The sequence below is a fragment of the Brachionichthys hirsutus genome, unplaced genomic scaffold (genome assembly GCF_040956055.1).
Source record: "Brachionichthys hirsutus isolate HB-005 unplaced genomic scaffold, CSIRO-AGI_Bhir_v1 contig_917, whole genome shotgun sequence".
In the NCBI taxonomy this organism is placed as follows: Eukaryota; Metazoa; Chordata; class Actinopteri; order Lophiiformes; family Brachionichthyidae; genus Brachionichthys; species Brachionichthys hirsutus.
This window is the reverse complement of record NW_027180455.1, coordinates 64,817-80,241: the sequence shown is the minus strand read 5'-3', so window position 1 is coordinate 80,241 and position 15,425 is coordinate 64,817. Positions and strand designations below refer to the sequence as shown.

The following is a 15,425-nucleotide window of genomic DNA, read 5'->3' as shown; positions in this document are numbered from 1 at the left end:
CACTAGTCCGTGCAACACACAACAGGGAGTCAACAGTGTCTTCACAGGTGCAGCTGTTACCTACCTCTGGTCCTGCGAGAAGTCAAGGGTGCGGAGAGAACTATCCCAGAGATAAAGACCATAAGGACTAAGACCAGAAAGCCGCTTGAACGCATCCTCGTCATTCGCTGCGCTGATGGTCAGCTCTGATCTCAAGCTGTGATCAGAGCTCAGTTCAGCTCAGAGATCTCGCAGCAGGAGACAAGACGCTGATTGAATAAAACTCTGGCCACAGGTTGAGTTGAGTGTGCTGCTGCTGCTGCTGGAGTCAGGCGGGGTGTGTCCAAAAGGGGCTAGACCACTTCTCTGAGCGTCTCAGTGCTCGTGCAGCACGCTGGACTGTACTAAGTGCAGCAGGCTGCTCCTGCACCATCTATACCTCTAAAATGGAGGTAGGGGATATATACAGCAAGCACAACCGCCCCCTCTCGTTTTCATTTACTCTCTACCTCTATCCATCCCATGCTCTTTTACTCAGGAAGGGGAGCAAAACTTCTTGTCCAGCCCTCCTTCGGCTCTTTAGACTTTTTTTTTTTTTATGTCGAGTCTGGTTTGCCTCCAATTATCTTACTTTCCGTCTGCAGAGACCCTTTCATGCTTAATATTGTTCTTATTTGCTCTTTTTCTGTCCATGCTTCTTTCACTCATTTATCTAAACCATCTCACCATGATGGGGCGCAAATGGTTCGGTGGTTTGACCCCGAGTCACATTGTCCTGAGGCACCGTCGTCTCGCGGACGCCATGGACTTGACTCCCGTCCACAACCCCGTGTCTACACTCTCACTCGTGCTCCCATTTTCTGTCACATATCAGTCGCTGTTCTATCCATTAAAAGCAAGACGCCAAAAAATAACTATCAAAATATGCACATATGCAGAGCAGTGTTTGTATGTCACGCTCACACACCATGTCGACCCATACTCACAACGGTCTGAATGTCTTCTTGAGGGGATTTGACAAAAGTCCAGAACACATGCATTTGCAATCAAATCGTGCTTATATTGAATTTTCTACATGCTCACCCGTAACTCCAATTTAACCACAAGAGTCCTAAAATCAAAGTGAGTCCAAAGAACCAGCTGTTGGATCCCCAGAACAGAGCCATTGTTCTGCAATGTGAGTGGGCCCAACGAACCTGGGCCCCAACAATTCCATATAAACATGGCCACTCTTCAATCAAAAAAAAGATAGAAAGAAAATTGGAACCATCAAATGAGCTGAGTGTATCCAAAGCATGATGAGTGTAGAGGGTATGGCTGCCATTATCCATGGAAACAAAGTCTCGTTTTCATATTTATAAATGTCTTTTCTTCCAATGACAAAAAACAGATTCGCATTACGTGCGCCACAAACCAGCTGACTGAAACATGTCTGTATCGCAAGCACTGATTCATCGTGATCCTGGTCTACAATCACTGGGTTAACACGGTTGCTTTTGTTTGTGCGCACATTTGTGCACGTGTGTGTTTTCGTGAGCCAGTTGTACTCCTGATGAGCCAAAACGCTCAATCGGAGCTTGTTCTCACGGTTAAGGAATGTTTGTGTTTGGCGCACATATGTCTGCTGTGCGCGTTGCACGTGTGTGCATGTAGTCCAAAATCTCCACCTTTTAAATCCAGTTGTGTGTATTCCACGTGTCATCACACGAGACAGGAAATGATGTCGCGCTCTGGAAGAGGCGTGCATCCAGAGGAAGTCCCTGATGAGATGGTTGCAGTGGGACGCCGGTCTTCATCGCAACAGAACTTGTTATTCAGATGAATCATAGAACGCTGTGGAAACGACAAACTAGGTTAGCGTGTGATCATTAAACTGACCTTATATGTGTTCCTGATTAAATTTGTTTGTCTGTGGCGTCACCTTAAGGTTTAGGATTAGTGGCAACAACCCAGAAAAAGACCATCACATTAATGTCAATTTATTTTCGCAGTGTTGCAAAGTAAAAAAGTTAATGTACTCAAGCAGTGTACAATATTTGAGCTATATTACTTCAGTATTTTCATTTCAGTATTCTTTTATACTTTTACTCCACGACATTTATCTTCGTCTGCTGGGGTGTTTCTTATAATACAAGAAAAAACAATCTGAAAAAATCTAAACTTTTTAAAATTTAAAACGACTGATTCCCAACCTTTTTCATTTGTGACTCCGGCAGATGTGTATGAGTCATTAGTAGTTCCATCAAAGAGAGATTTCCACTAAAATTCTCATATGGTTTCATTTATGTAAGTACTTGAAACCCAAAGTGGTAAAATTATCCCAAATTTTGACATGAAAGACAAACAATGGAGTCCAAAAAAAAAGGAATTCATTTTTTTTCCAGATTTTTCTTTCTGTTTTTCCATTAATCATTTTTACATCCTTCCGACTTATCTTGTGATGCTTTTGAAAGGCCAAACAACCAGGCTGGGAAACAATAAAATAGCTAAGTGTTAATCCGCCATAAACAAAAGTGCTAACAATCTAATCCTACATTTGTCCAAAACGGTATTATCGTTCAGAAATGTCCATTTGGTTCAAGTTTAGGCAAATTTTGCTGAAAATTATTTTGTACTTTTTACATAAGCAGGAATGTAAATCCAGAATTTTGCAATAGCATATTGGAAAGATCTTAATACTTCCTTATAACTCCACACATTAAGGTTTTACATGCAAAATGACAAGGTGATACATTTATTCTTGTGACCCTTTATAAAATAAGCAGCTTGGAAGCCTTTTCACGTTTGAAATGTTTATGGACTTTTGGCAGTTCCACCAAAGAATCATCTCTCCTCTGAATTTTTCACAATATTTCATTGATATATATTCAAGGGTTAAAGGAGACAAATAAGGAAATGTTGCAATCAGAACTTTTTTTCCGTGGAGCCACACAAAAAACAGAAAACATTGTAGAAGGCCGGGCCCAGAGGCTGAACTCAATTCAGCATAATATTAATTTCATTTCAATATCAAAAGCAGTAAAAAATAAGAACATTGTTTTGATGTGCTGGTGAGCCAGATAAGAGTTTGTTATAATTAAGCAATGAAAAAGTGAGCTATCTTGCAATAAATATCATTTATTTGATCAAAGTTCTTAAAACAATGGCAAACAAGATGCGATCGTTACCATTTATGATGATGATGAATACATTTATTAGATAGAATGTTAGGGTACAAGTACAGTCACACAGTAGCATGTATTACGGTACAAGTACAGTCAAACATCCTGTCTAAGAGGAGCATTTCAAAAAAGCCCTTGCGGTCTTGTTTCCATTGAAAGTCCTTAGTACATAAATCATAATTTGTGATCATTTTCAGCTTAAAAAGGCATATAAGTTTTTGCTTAACTGCATTAGCAAACCCTCCGATGTCTGCGCTGTTTCGTCCCGTAATGCCGACTTAATTTACTACCATCTTGAAACACCGTGATCTGCTCTCTCTGGCATCCTCTTCTCCTGCTCACATCCATGATTCTTTTCTGGCTATTCACGTGATTTGTGAAGGATTTGTGGGATGGAGGACAACGGGCCAGGAATATTGTCCTCTCTCTGTTTCTGTCATCACATGCTTTTCATTTTGTTCCTTCCTATCTCTTTATTTTATAGCTTTTTAACACAGCATCAGCTCCACCTGCCAACGTGCATCACGCAGCACATGTCAAGGTACAAAATAATGTAGCAGCCTTCACATTTCAGCTTCCATAACGCTGATGACACTGAAGGAAACCAAATTAATTTATCTTTGTTATCCTCAGGCTAACGGCGACAAGCCTTCAGGATGGCTCACTTATAATCCTGTGGAAAAACACTCACTATAATCTTTCTCTATGAAATTGACCCGCTCAAATTTTGAGCTTTTTTTCATCTTCCTTGATTTGTTGCTGCCAATATTCTCAGACGATTGGAAAACATTTGCTGCTGTGGCCAAGAGCAGGAGGTCATTCACAGCTCTGTCGAGCATATGCTAAGTTTCCTCACTTGGAATAGTTGCAAATTTGAGTATGGAAAAAGACAATAATTTTGGGAGTTTTTCCACTCTCTTTTTCCAATCTGCTGATGCCACGAGGAGAGTGGCTTTTTAAATTGCAGATGTCTATACCAGGTCAAGGCAGCTGAGGATGAGGATGAATGTTAATCCAGGCTAATATTCATACTTCTCACCACAAACTTAATGCCACGCCACAGAAATCACACTCTGGCATCACTATAGCACCACATTTTGGTCTGTTAACTGTACTAATTCATATTTTTTTGAAAGAATGCATGACTTCTGACCCTGAACCATTTTTGAGAATTCATTATGAGCCCATCAGGGTGTGTGGTGGCGCAATAAGTCTGGTGTTCATGCCAGATAAATACCCGCATTCTGGAGCAAAGTGGAAAATATGATGAATGGAATAGTCTTCCAAATATTCACACAGATGATTGAAAGTCTTAGACCATTCAGATTCACAGCACACACACACACAGATTATAACAATCAATTAGATCATTATGTTGTGTTGATGCACATTTTCCTGTACAATAGGAAACTCTTAATTCTATACAGTGACCATAAAAGGCTGCGCTGGTGAAGATATCCCTCCGTCTGAAAGATAAGTAACAACATTAGTTGGGTAGATTGCACATGCTGCTGAGAGCTGACAGCAGATACTAAACAAATCCACAACCATTAAGTGAAGATCTGGCTCTGATATGCGACTTTAAAAAATCTGCAGATGTTTGCGCCATCAGTCTTTTGAAAGTCCTCATTTCTGCTTGGCTATAGCCTCAGTGTTGTTTCCCTAGCAACAGTTTTGACGACTCCGCGATGCGCATAGGATGTAGCTACAGACGTCTGCACACAAGAAACAGATTGGCGTTTTGACTATCTTTATAGAGCAGCACAGTAATTGTCAGCGCACTGTTTCCGTTTGATAACGGAAACAGCGCTGGCGACATGTCCAGGGTGTACCCAGCCCCTTGCCTGTGAGTCATCCGGAATAGATTCCAACAACACCCGTGACCCACAAGGCAGAGAAAGCGGCTGTAGGTGAGACAGTCGTCTCGTCTACAAGAAAATGGAGGGTGGGTGGATGGATGGATGGATGGGTGGATGGATAAGAAGAACAGAAGTATTTTTCCATGACTCGTCCAGATGCACATTTTAGACCCTGACACACTTAACTGCTCACCTTGGCCTTTTAGGGATAAGCGTGCAGCATCTCATTGAGGTTGAACATTACAACACATTTCTGACATCATGCTTTATGGTGAGGCATTGGCAGGCTGTGCACGGTCAGGCTGTACTGCACACGACTGGAGTGCTGCCGAATGGTTCCACGTGCACGCAGTCGAGCAAGCACAGGAGGCCCTCAGAAGCCAACGAATAAACTGTTTACGTGTAATTGTACGTGGTACACGTCTACTCCCTTTATTCCTTCCCTGCTCTTCACATTTATATTATTGTGACATTTTCTCCAGAAATTAAGATCTAGCTACACTTTAAAACTTTGCAGTAGATTTATAGTGAAATCAGAATGTAGTTATTTCTCATGTTGTGTCTCCTCAAAAATGCTTCCTCGTAATATGCTGCTGTCTGGTTGAGCGCTCTCGGTTGTCTTGTCAGTTGGTCTTCAATGGGTCACATCTTTGTTAGCTCGTCATCTTTCTATTCTACATTTTAAATATGCTTGTCAGCCTGACAGTTTCGACAGAGCCATCAGCCACCGCCACCAGTGTCTGTGTAAACTGTTGACCAGGGCAGAAACCCATCAAGCAAAAAGCTTTCTAAAAACACAAAAATACTTTGAGTCAAGACATAATTATCACACATTAGCATGTTGTAATAAAGAATTATATCTTAAGTCAGTTTTCTTTCCTGATTTAAAATAAAAGTTGTCTGCATAAATTAGCAAATGCAGTGAGAGCACTAAACGGGATCTGTTGCCCCACCTGAGACACATTTTTGATTGATTGCTTAATGTAAAATGTAATGTATTTTTAATGCTTTCTTTCCATCAGTTTGACATCACCACTGAAATATTAGCAGGTTTGTCACTCACTGCAACAGGGAGCGAACCTCTGGTTGAAGTGAGGTTTTCCTGGCTCTGTATTATGACTGTGCTAAAGCCGTCTTTTGTCTAGGCTCTGTCCTTGTTTTTCTGGGTGATTAAGACAAATAAGCCTTCGGATCAAACTCGGACAGGCTCTGGAAGACAGAAAGGAGCAAGATAAAAAATGTTTAAACAGACGCAGCACAGCCCAGCTACATAGGTGAAAACAAATGGAAACCAGTCCATTGGATGATGGAAAATAATCCGCTTCAAACTAACAAAACAAAATGAAAAAGCCACAGTTTACAATAAATTATGTGGCAGTCTAGAGATTTGTTTTTGGATAGTTTCTAAAAAAAAAGAAAAGAATAAACAATTAAGAATAAACAAAAAATGATAAACAATTCATGTTCCAATTAATACTCCAGTTTTCTGTTAAACCAACTCGATTAAAATGTTTAATACCAATAAAAACAATTTATTGGATTTGAATCAGTGTAAATTAGCATCTGACACATGATGACATAAGAGGTACTTCATGGACACACGGCAGCTCTTGTTCAACCTCGACAGAGAAACACAACTCCCTGTGCAGCGTCACGATTTGTCTTCATCACAAACGGTGCAGAGTTGGCGACAGCAAAGCTGGCTAGCGTTAGCATGCGTTTCATAGATCGGCATTATGAAAGAAGAGGCAGACAATTTGCTCAAGCTATACTGAAAATAATTTGAGGCAAAGGACTCTGTGGCCAGTGGCAAAAGTCCAAAAGAAAAGACACAAAGCAAAGTTTTGTTACTGGCTGCCTAGAAGGAAAAAATACCCCCCCCCCAAAAAAAAAAAGAAAAACCCGGTCCCTAAGAAGAACAGCTTATATGAGAATGTCTGTTTTGACAGTTTCCATGTGACAGGCTTTGGCAAAACACAACTTCACTGAAGCGACTCAGAGAACGAGACAGGGCGCATGGGATTTATAAGAGCGTTGTGCTCACATTGCAAATGTTAACTGTTGAAAGCTGGAAACAACACTTCACTGAAAAGAAACCAACAGCAAGAACATGAGCAGCCCGATGATGGTGCGGGTTTAGAAGAAGCCGCATCACAGAGCTTAGCAATTTACCAGAGTGTGTAAAATATAAACCCATCCATCTGTTGTGCTGGAGGATGCCTTCTCAGCAGCTGCTCAGTCACTCCTCAGTGTTCTGGATCACTCGTGGGATCTTGAAGGAGCCCCCCCAACTTTGTAGTGGCAAAAAACACAGTTGTTTAGCGTTTAAGATGAATAAAAAATAAAGAGCGAGAATGAGGGAATTGGGGAATTTGATTAAATGAGTTCAAATAAGAAAAAAAAAAAGCATTTCTGCCAATCAAACAGAAAAGAGATCAGTGTGCTCTCACCTGCAGAAACAGTTATAATAGTTAAATCATCAGTCACTGGTATTGTAATCTGTTTGAGAGTGTAACTGGACCTTCAGTTGGCTCAACATGCCCCCTCCCTCCAACAAGTCTTTGAATGCATCCTTTAATCAGCATCGGAATGAGCGCTGAATTTGACTTTTCATCTCCCCCTCCATTTCAATGACCACATGTTCATTAGTAACTCAACACTGCACCACAAGTTGATTTTTTGTAAACCCTAAAAGTAATCGCAGAAGCACTTTTAAGGCATTTAGTGAATGCCTGATTCCTGACATGGGGAAGGGACAGAACTACACTGAGATGGTGTGTTTCTCCTGGGGCTGGATTTCTTGTGAAGACAGCAACAACAAAAAAACAAAAAAAAGCATGCAGAGAAGATCACATAACTTGATCCAATTCCTCTTGAAGAGGAAAACAAAATCAATTTGATTTAATTCACAACAACTGTCTGTCACGTGAGTGATCTGAGGATTTCTATTCCTCTATTTCATCTATTTTCTGTCAAGGGATTCTTCTTTGTTGAAAGGAAGTCGTTGCTGGTGCAATTAGGTAGAATCCCCCCCAAAAAACTAAACAGAGACTCTAAACGGGGCAAACTCCTAATTGGAAACATGGGAAGTTCTAATTCTTCAGTCTAATTCCATTATCCATTCCTGTGTTTCCAGACACTGAACAGAGGATTTGAAAAAATCACCTCCAGGTAAAACCTGCTTATTTACCAGACAGTCAGCTAAACGCTGGACTCTAATTGTCTATCAAAGAACTCTTTACTCTTTCAGCAAAGTATACAATTGATTTGCGCCTCTTTTTGATCACCCAGTTACTCTTCATGCAAGAAGGTGACAAGAATTCTTTGTTCTGCACAAGACAGGAACAAAAGGTTAAGCCGTTCAAACCACATGCTCAAAAAACATAATACTAGGCTGCAGTAGCACAAGTATTAGGTCGAATTAATGAGCTATGGACAAGCAATCAAATTTTATTTGGACGTATAGCCCAAATTTTCTTGTGCTTCTGTACACAGCAACATCCTTTATCCTTAGATCCTTGATCCAGGTGAGGAAAACCATCTGGGAGAACCACAGACGACGGGTCGCTCTCTCCCTTGGATGGGTAAATGTTCAACAGATCACAACAATAGCGACAGTCATCAAAATAAAAATCAAAGTCTAGTCATTTAACATAATTTTGTGTGTCAAACTGAAACTCATAATAGATCAAATGTGGCATTTAGCATGGACGAGTAAGCAGCTGGTCCCTGATCAGTGTGAAACAACTCATCAAATTTCACGTGCATTAAAAAGACTTTTGGAAAAGGACGCCGAAGTTCAAACTGAATCTGCTCGTGACGACGAACTTGCTTTTCTGTGAGCATGAAGCTAACTTCATCGACACCAAAGTGTTTTTCTGCCGCGTTGCTTTGTTTCCAGTCCTCGGCCTGAGGGAGCGGCTCTGGCTGGATGGTGATTGTTGAGCTCATAGGAGGGAAGAGCAACGACATCCAGGTCTAATTGTGAGCAGGTGACGAGCAGGCAGACGATGGACAGATTGGAAAAACTGCCCCTGCTCCCTGATGCCAAGGTCAGCCCAACCTTTTTTTTTTTTTTTTTACATTTTCCGTAACATTCTTTAATCCGCCTGGTCGACTCTGCACATAGTAGAACTAGACATGCTCCCGGGTACAAACACACTCAGACTGATGCATGTATTTAGTTACGTTCACTGCATTACTAACGGATGAGTGCATGGGTAGGTTTCGCTGCAGCATCAGGCACACAACCCAACGGGAGTGTCAGGGAATTCTGGAGAACGTTCCCCAACTACAGGTTTTAGGTAGCGCTGCTTTGCACGATGCACGATGCACGACACGTCATGCGAGACCGGGTTGTTTACCAGTCAGCTGGCAGGTTGGTGCGGAGGCCACAATTTGTGGATTCCACGCACTGGTTAACGTGCTGAAGATTTGTTTGGGTAAAGCACCGTCTGGTTTCCAGCTGCATGTCAGGAGCAAGCCTTACTATTGGTTGAAAACTAAACAAAAATCAACAATGCGCTAAGATTAGCATTTTCGGCTGAGGGGGGGGGGGGGGTTCAGCACTTCCTGAAGTGAACGGAAAGCTCCGTCATCAATTAAAAACACAAGAATGCTGTGCTGCTGCACTTGATTTAAAACATTCGTAGTTGTGTTGGGGGGGGGGGGGGGGGGGGGGGTAGACTGAAACTGCACATGCAGAATAGCATTTCCAGAAAGTTGGTTTGACTTCTTGATGATGATGATTATGAAGAACAGTCTGATGTTTCTGCTACTGTCTGCTTCTTATAGACTTGCATTAGACACTCCAGCTCCTCTTTCCATACGAGGAGCCCCCCCCCCCGAGTGCGCTTGCTCCTCTCCGGTTCCTGCATCTGCATATTGTCTCAGACTGGTTCCCTTCTTTACGCACCATCTTTCTGCCTTGATGCGCCAAAAGATGGTCACACTCACAAAAAACCCACATCTGGAAAACAGCAACTGGAGAGCAGCAGTCGTTGGCAAATGTGGATTCCCAGCAGGAGAACAGGAGAGTAGCATTTAGTGGGCTAATACTGAATATTGTTCACACTGTTACATAAATATATATATACTGCAATTGATGTCTCTTTTATACGTTATTTAAACTGCTCATATTGATGTTTTTGTGTAACTGAAATGATATTTCGTCTGAGGAAATTGTGTCCACGCATCTCGACTCAATTTATTCAGGACTTTTACACAAACACCAGATTTTTGCTGATTATTCTGCAGCAGAACTGAGATCCTCTTGAAATAAAGGGCTGAAGGTCCGAGAACTACATTGATATTTATAGCAACACTAGTGCCTTTATCAACAGTGTTTCCCTCCAGATAAGGACGATGAATAATTTATTATTATTCATGATGCAAGAGAAGAATTTCCCATGAGCAGGTGAAACTTTAGATTTCAAAACATGGAAGGTCTGAGTAGTGTAGAGCTTTGAAGCAGCAGACATGACACCACACTACTGCTGATTTTCATGGGTGTTGTAGTCCTAACGTTCAGGGTTTGTTTTCCATTCTGGTTGGGTTCCCTAAGGGGGCTCCAGCAGTCCAGTACTGGTGAAATGGTGATTCTAGATTGCCCATAGGTGTAAATGTAAGTCGTGGTTGTACCTCAGCCCCTCAGCCAATCTAGGGCTCCATCTGACCCCCAAGGGATAAACGACTCTAGAAAATGGGTGAATGGTAATGAATGAAAAAAAAAAAGCTCAAAGCGAGAATGTGTTAAAATACAAAAATCTATGGAATGTGATGTCATTAATTCTGCTCTCTCCGTTGTGCTTGAGCCGAGCCAAAGAGGACGTTTGGGAATGATTGAGTGTTGCTATTCTACACTGAAAGCCAAACCAACTAAAACAAGAAATGATATTTATGACTGCAAACGGCAGGATTCCCACATTAACAGCATGGAGGAGTAAGTTATGCAACCAAAACAGAAAGACACAAATCGGGCTGTAAAATCAGAATACTGGGGGGGGTATCCTGTTGCTAACATTTAACATTGTGGCCACCAAGCATTTAAGGGAATTACATCATCCTGTGAGCTCAGTGTAGATCAGAAAAGGCCTGACTGTCAACTCTGAGCTGGAAGCGAACAGGCAGCAGAGGTTTCCCTGCTGCAGTGAGAAAACATTTAGGTCTAGGAGTGAAGTCTGGGAGGCCTGGAGCGGGGAAGATGAGATCATGTTTTTCACATTCTTGATCAGTTCCAGAACAATTAGAAAAGATGGAGTAAATGCACCACTATGCCCGTTCAATGGTGTAGGTACAGCAGTGGAGAAGAAATATAGGGGTCTGCATCAAAAGTATGTTGTGTTGGGGGGATTTTTGTTAATGCGGCCTGTCCCAGAGTTCAGGTCTGTGTTTGTACAACACAACAACAATCACCAAAACAGAAGAATATCCACTGCCAAACATCAAGCTCAGGCTCGCTGATAAATAGCCTTTTGCTTTGCATCTGGGCCAGAGAAGCAGCTCTGAATCTTCCACTGATTAAAGAAGCATGACAAGTCAAGCTGCTTTTGACACGATGCAAGCTCGGGTTTTATCTTAAAAATATCTTCCAGCATGAAAATATTAACAACATGAATCCATTTCATAATGAACTTCCTGTAAACTAATAAATAGCAGAAGGGCAAATTTAAAGTTGAACTATGTCTAAATGAATGTCATGATCCTTCCCCATCAATGCTTTTCTTTTTGTCATTAGAACTTTAATGATTCCACTCGTGACTCTTTAATAGGTATTGAAGAGAGTAATTTCTTAATTTTAGTATAACATCTCCATATTATCATGCCAGAATCTTACGAAACTCTGTTTTGGTGTCATTTCACACACATTCCGCCTGTTTTTGTGAGACCGTCTGAACGCGAGAGACGAAGTGCAATCGTGATTAAATGATACAAGAATAAAATTTAGAAGCAAACTTCTTCTGAGAAACTGAGAAGGCCATTTATTCACATTATTGATTATCTAAATTACAAGGTGGAGATTATTTATTAATGCCTTTAATCCTTAGTTGCAGCTGCAGCCCTTTTTTATGCTGAACTCACGATGACAGCTGTTTCGTATAGTGAGAGTCCTGCTTTGTCTTGGTTACTAAGAGAAACTGTCATCATTGCATTACAGAGGGGCCACACGGGGGTCAAGGCTTGTTCCAATATGAGATCAGCCATGGTCCGTAGAGAGGAAAACAATAGTCCAAAAAAAAAAAAACATTAAGGGTCAATTTTGAACAGATTATGACATTTATTATTTATTTATTTACGTCAATTCTTTCAGTGTGGAGCAGTGAGGCCCATGGGACCTCCAACAATAATGGAACGGCACCAGCGTCAGTGAAACAAAGGGTTAAATCAGACCTGACTTTCACCCAGAGATTTGTCGCACAACTGCGGTGTCATAGTTCAACAGTCAGCAACTTCAGCAGAGGTCTGGTTGAGGACACGTCAGCCCAGCTGATCACAAACAGCCTCCACCAGTGGGACTTGGTGGGGGCTGGGACTCCTCCCCACCAGCATGAAAACATGCTGGTGGGGAGGAGTCCTCCCTCGCTTGCTTTCTTATTGATACTAGCCTACCGCGATGACACCGGACTTTTTCCCATCAGGTGGAATTCCTTTACTTGTGTAAAGGCACTAAATGAAATCCTGGTACGTGTGGAGGCGTGTGATCCAGGCTGGTATTCACCATTCTAGAGACTGGCATGGCCACAGGCAAGCCTATAATCCATACCTGCTGAGGCTAATCTTCTCTTCGGATTATCCGAGAGGCTGAACACCTTTCCAACAGCATAGTTGGAAAAGGTCAATATGTCAGTGACTCTGAGGGAGATAGTCTCCTCCCTCTCCTTTTGCTTTCTGGATAGCGGCAGGGCCGATGGTCGAGGTATTCATCAGGCAGGTAGGCAGGTGGGTTGTCCTCCTCTACGCCAAATATGACTGGATGGCCTCCTCACAGCCGCAATGACGGCTTTTAATGTGAAATTTATTTTTCTTTTCTCTTTTTTTGATGAAGTGAGGACAAGATGAAGGAACGATTGTAAAATGAATGGTGCGTGACTCGCACTTCTAAATGGCCCTTTTTCCTTTCAGATCTTGCCGCAGATCAGCCATAAGCACAAAATAGTTAGAAAAATTATTTACAATAAAAAAAAAAAAACCTTCTCCTGCTTCCTCTTTCAATCCACTCACTGCACAACTATGCATGGGAAGAAATGTGACCCATGTCATCTCTGACATAAATCTTTGTTTTATTTTGCAGAACCACTGAGAAGCATTAGGAATAACTAGATGGTTTATATTCTCTTCATCTTCTACAGCAACAGCATGAGGCCACACCATGGTGCTTTGATTTGTGGCAGAGACAACGCCAAACTTTAGCCTTTCAAATCTGAAACTATAAAACATTGATGAGTGGATTTTAGAGGTAGCCAACTTCTTTTACCTTTGGACAGAGGCTACTTCCTCAGCTCTTGCTAAAAGGCTGATGCACAAGGAAAATATTCTCATCCTACTCTCAGAAAGAAAGAAGAAAACTGATGAGATGATCGCCTATCCGAGCTTGGATCATCATATCTTGCAGGATAATTGTTTGGTCATTCATTTCTTGATATAATTGAAACAAAGTACATAAAAATAGTCAAGTCAATAATAGCCTACATTCCACCACTGAACCAGAGTCTGCGTTTTATGTAAAACATTTTATTTTTGTACATCTTGCAATATGACATTGGTCATTTATACGATATGTGATAACACTTTTTAAATGCTGAAACAAGCGTATAAAAGAATATGGACACACATGTATACTGAAGCGTTGAAACACAGGATTTACATCTTACGACTGTTTCTAATGGCTCCGGTGTTTATCCCATCACAGAGCACTAAATGGGTTCGATTGGCTGATTGTCCAGGTTAGACGACAGTGACAAAAGCTATTCAGACACAAATATGCATGCCTGGAATAAAAGAAAGGAACATGCAGTTTGCAAAAGGCAATAAAATTGTCAGAAGCGTCTGCCTCACTGGTGTTTTTGCTTGAGCGGACCTCAGAGAGGAAAAGGCGAGAGGCGTTTAATGTAAACAGGACTCTAGAGCATGGTCTAGGTGTGTGTGTGTGATCCGAACCGCCTGCCCGAGAGTCAATCTGGTCGACAAATTAGGAAAACCCATAGGTTCTACTCAAGGAACATCATGGATCATGCACAACAGGTTCAGAGAGGAACGTAGCAACACAATGCCAAAGAAAACTCTGGAAACAGTCTGTCAGGTGGCTCCACAAGGGCGATCATTTTGTAATAATTGCTGCTAACCTTGAAGTATTTTCAGCAGTGGATTGCTGCTTGAAATAGCACGTTGGTTATCAGCCAGCTTTCCCCTGTCTTTTTCTGCAGCATGACATACAACATCTGAAACACTGTTTGAAACCTTTGGCTGCTCGCCCCACAGGCTTTTTCCATTCAGAAGTTTTTCACTTCTTGCTGGACTGTAGACTGTTCACGCGCTCCACATCCCCATTGTCACCATTTCCACTTTTCCTCGTTGACCAGACGCGACCGTTACAAACATGCACCAAAGCTTTAGATTGATGGTGCTGTTAAAAAAAAGGCAGAAGAGTCACCTGCCAGCAGACGAATAGGTGGAATGAAGTTCCGCCCGGCATTCAGATTGGGAAATGCAAATTTGGCGACCTTAAAGAAATAGTTCAAAACTTCGGGAGATTCATCTCTGTGATTTCTGGCAGGGTTTATGTGTGAGGATCAATATGTCTTTGTATCTTAATTGTAAGGCTACAGCAATCAGCCGTTCAGCTTAGCACAGCTCAAAGGCAGGAAACAGGAAGAAGCAGCCGCTCACAAAACCAGCCTGCCAGCACTGCATTTAAAAAAAAGACATGAACATTTCACATCTGTGCACCTTTTTGGGCAGATCCCTTGACTTTTGGACAGGACTTCCCTTGTTTTCGGCCTGTGCCTGGCTAGGCTGATAGCTGCTAACTGTAAAGTCATATATAGAAATAACAGTCAAACTTAATTTTCCCATCGAACTCACTACCAGAAAGGAGATGTGTGGATTTCCCAAATTGCCGAACTATTCCTTTAATGTACAAATGCATACGGAATAGTAGTACATATAGAACTGATGCATATCTTTGCCTTTTCAGTTATTAAAAAAAATTAAAAATAAGATCAAGGATACCGTTCAGATGTTCCCATTTCAAATTATATTTTATAGTAGGATAGCACCGTTGACTAATGAAGGAGCAACTCTTGTGATGCCTCTGTGCGAGTCATACAGAGAACGATTTCTGAGCCCTAACAGTAAAAGTATTTATATATTCAGTTTTAATTCCAGCCTGGGTCGAGATGTGACATTTTGAGATGCTTCCACTGAGCAG

General features: G+C 41.6%; 1 protein-coding gene across 1 annotated transcript in view; it reads right to left on the bottom strand.

The window, feature by feature from the left end:
* LOC137915031 (target of Nesh-SH3-like) overlaps positions 1-155 on the bottom strand; it is a 29,289-nt gene extending 29,134 nt beyond the window's left edge. Inside the window, exon 1 of the mRNA XM_068758513.1 lies at positions 65-155. Within this exon, the coding sequence (XP_068614614.1) occupies positions 65-155 (91 nt within the window). The remainder of the gene's footprint in view (positions 1-64) is intronic.
* Positions 156-15,425: the final 15,270 nt, after the last annotated feature.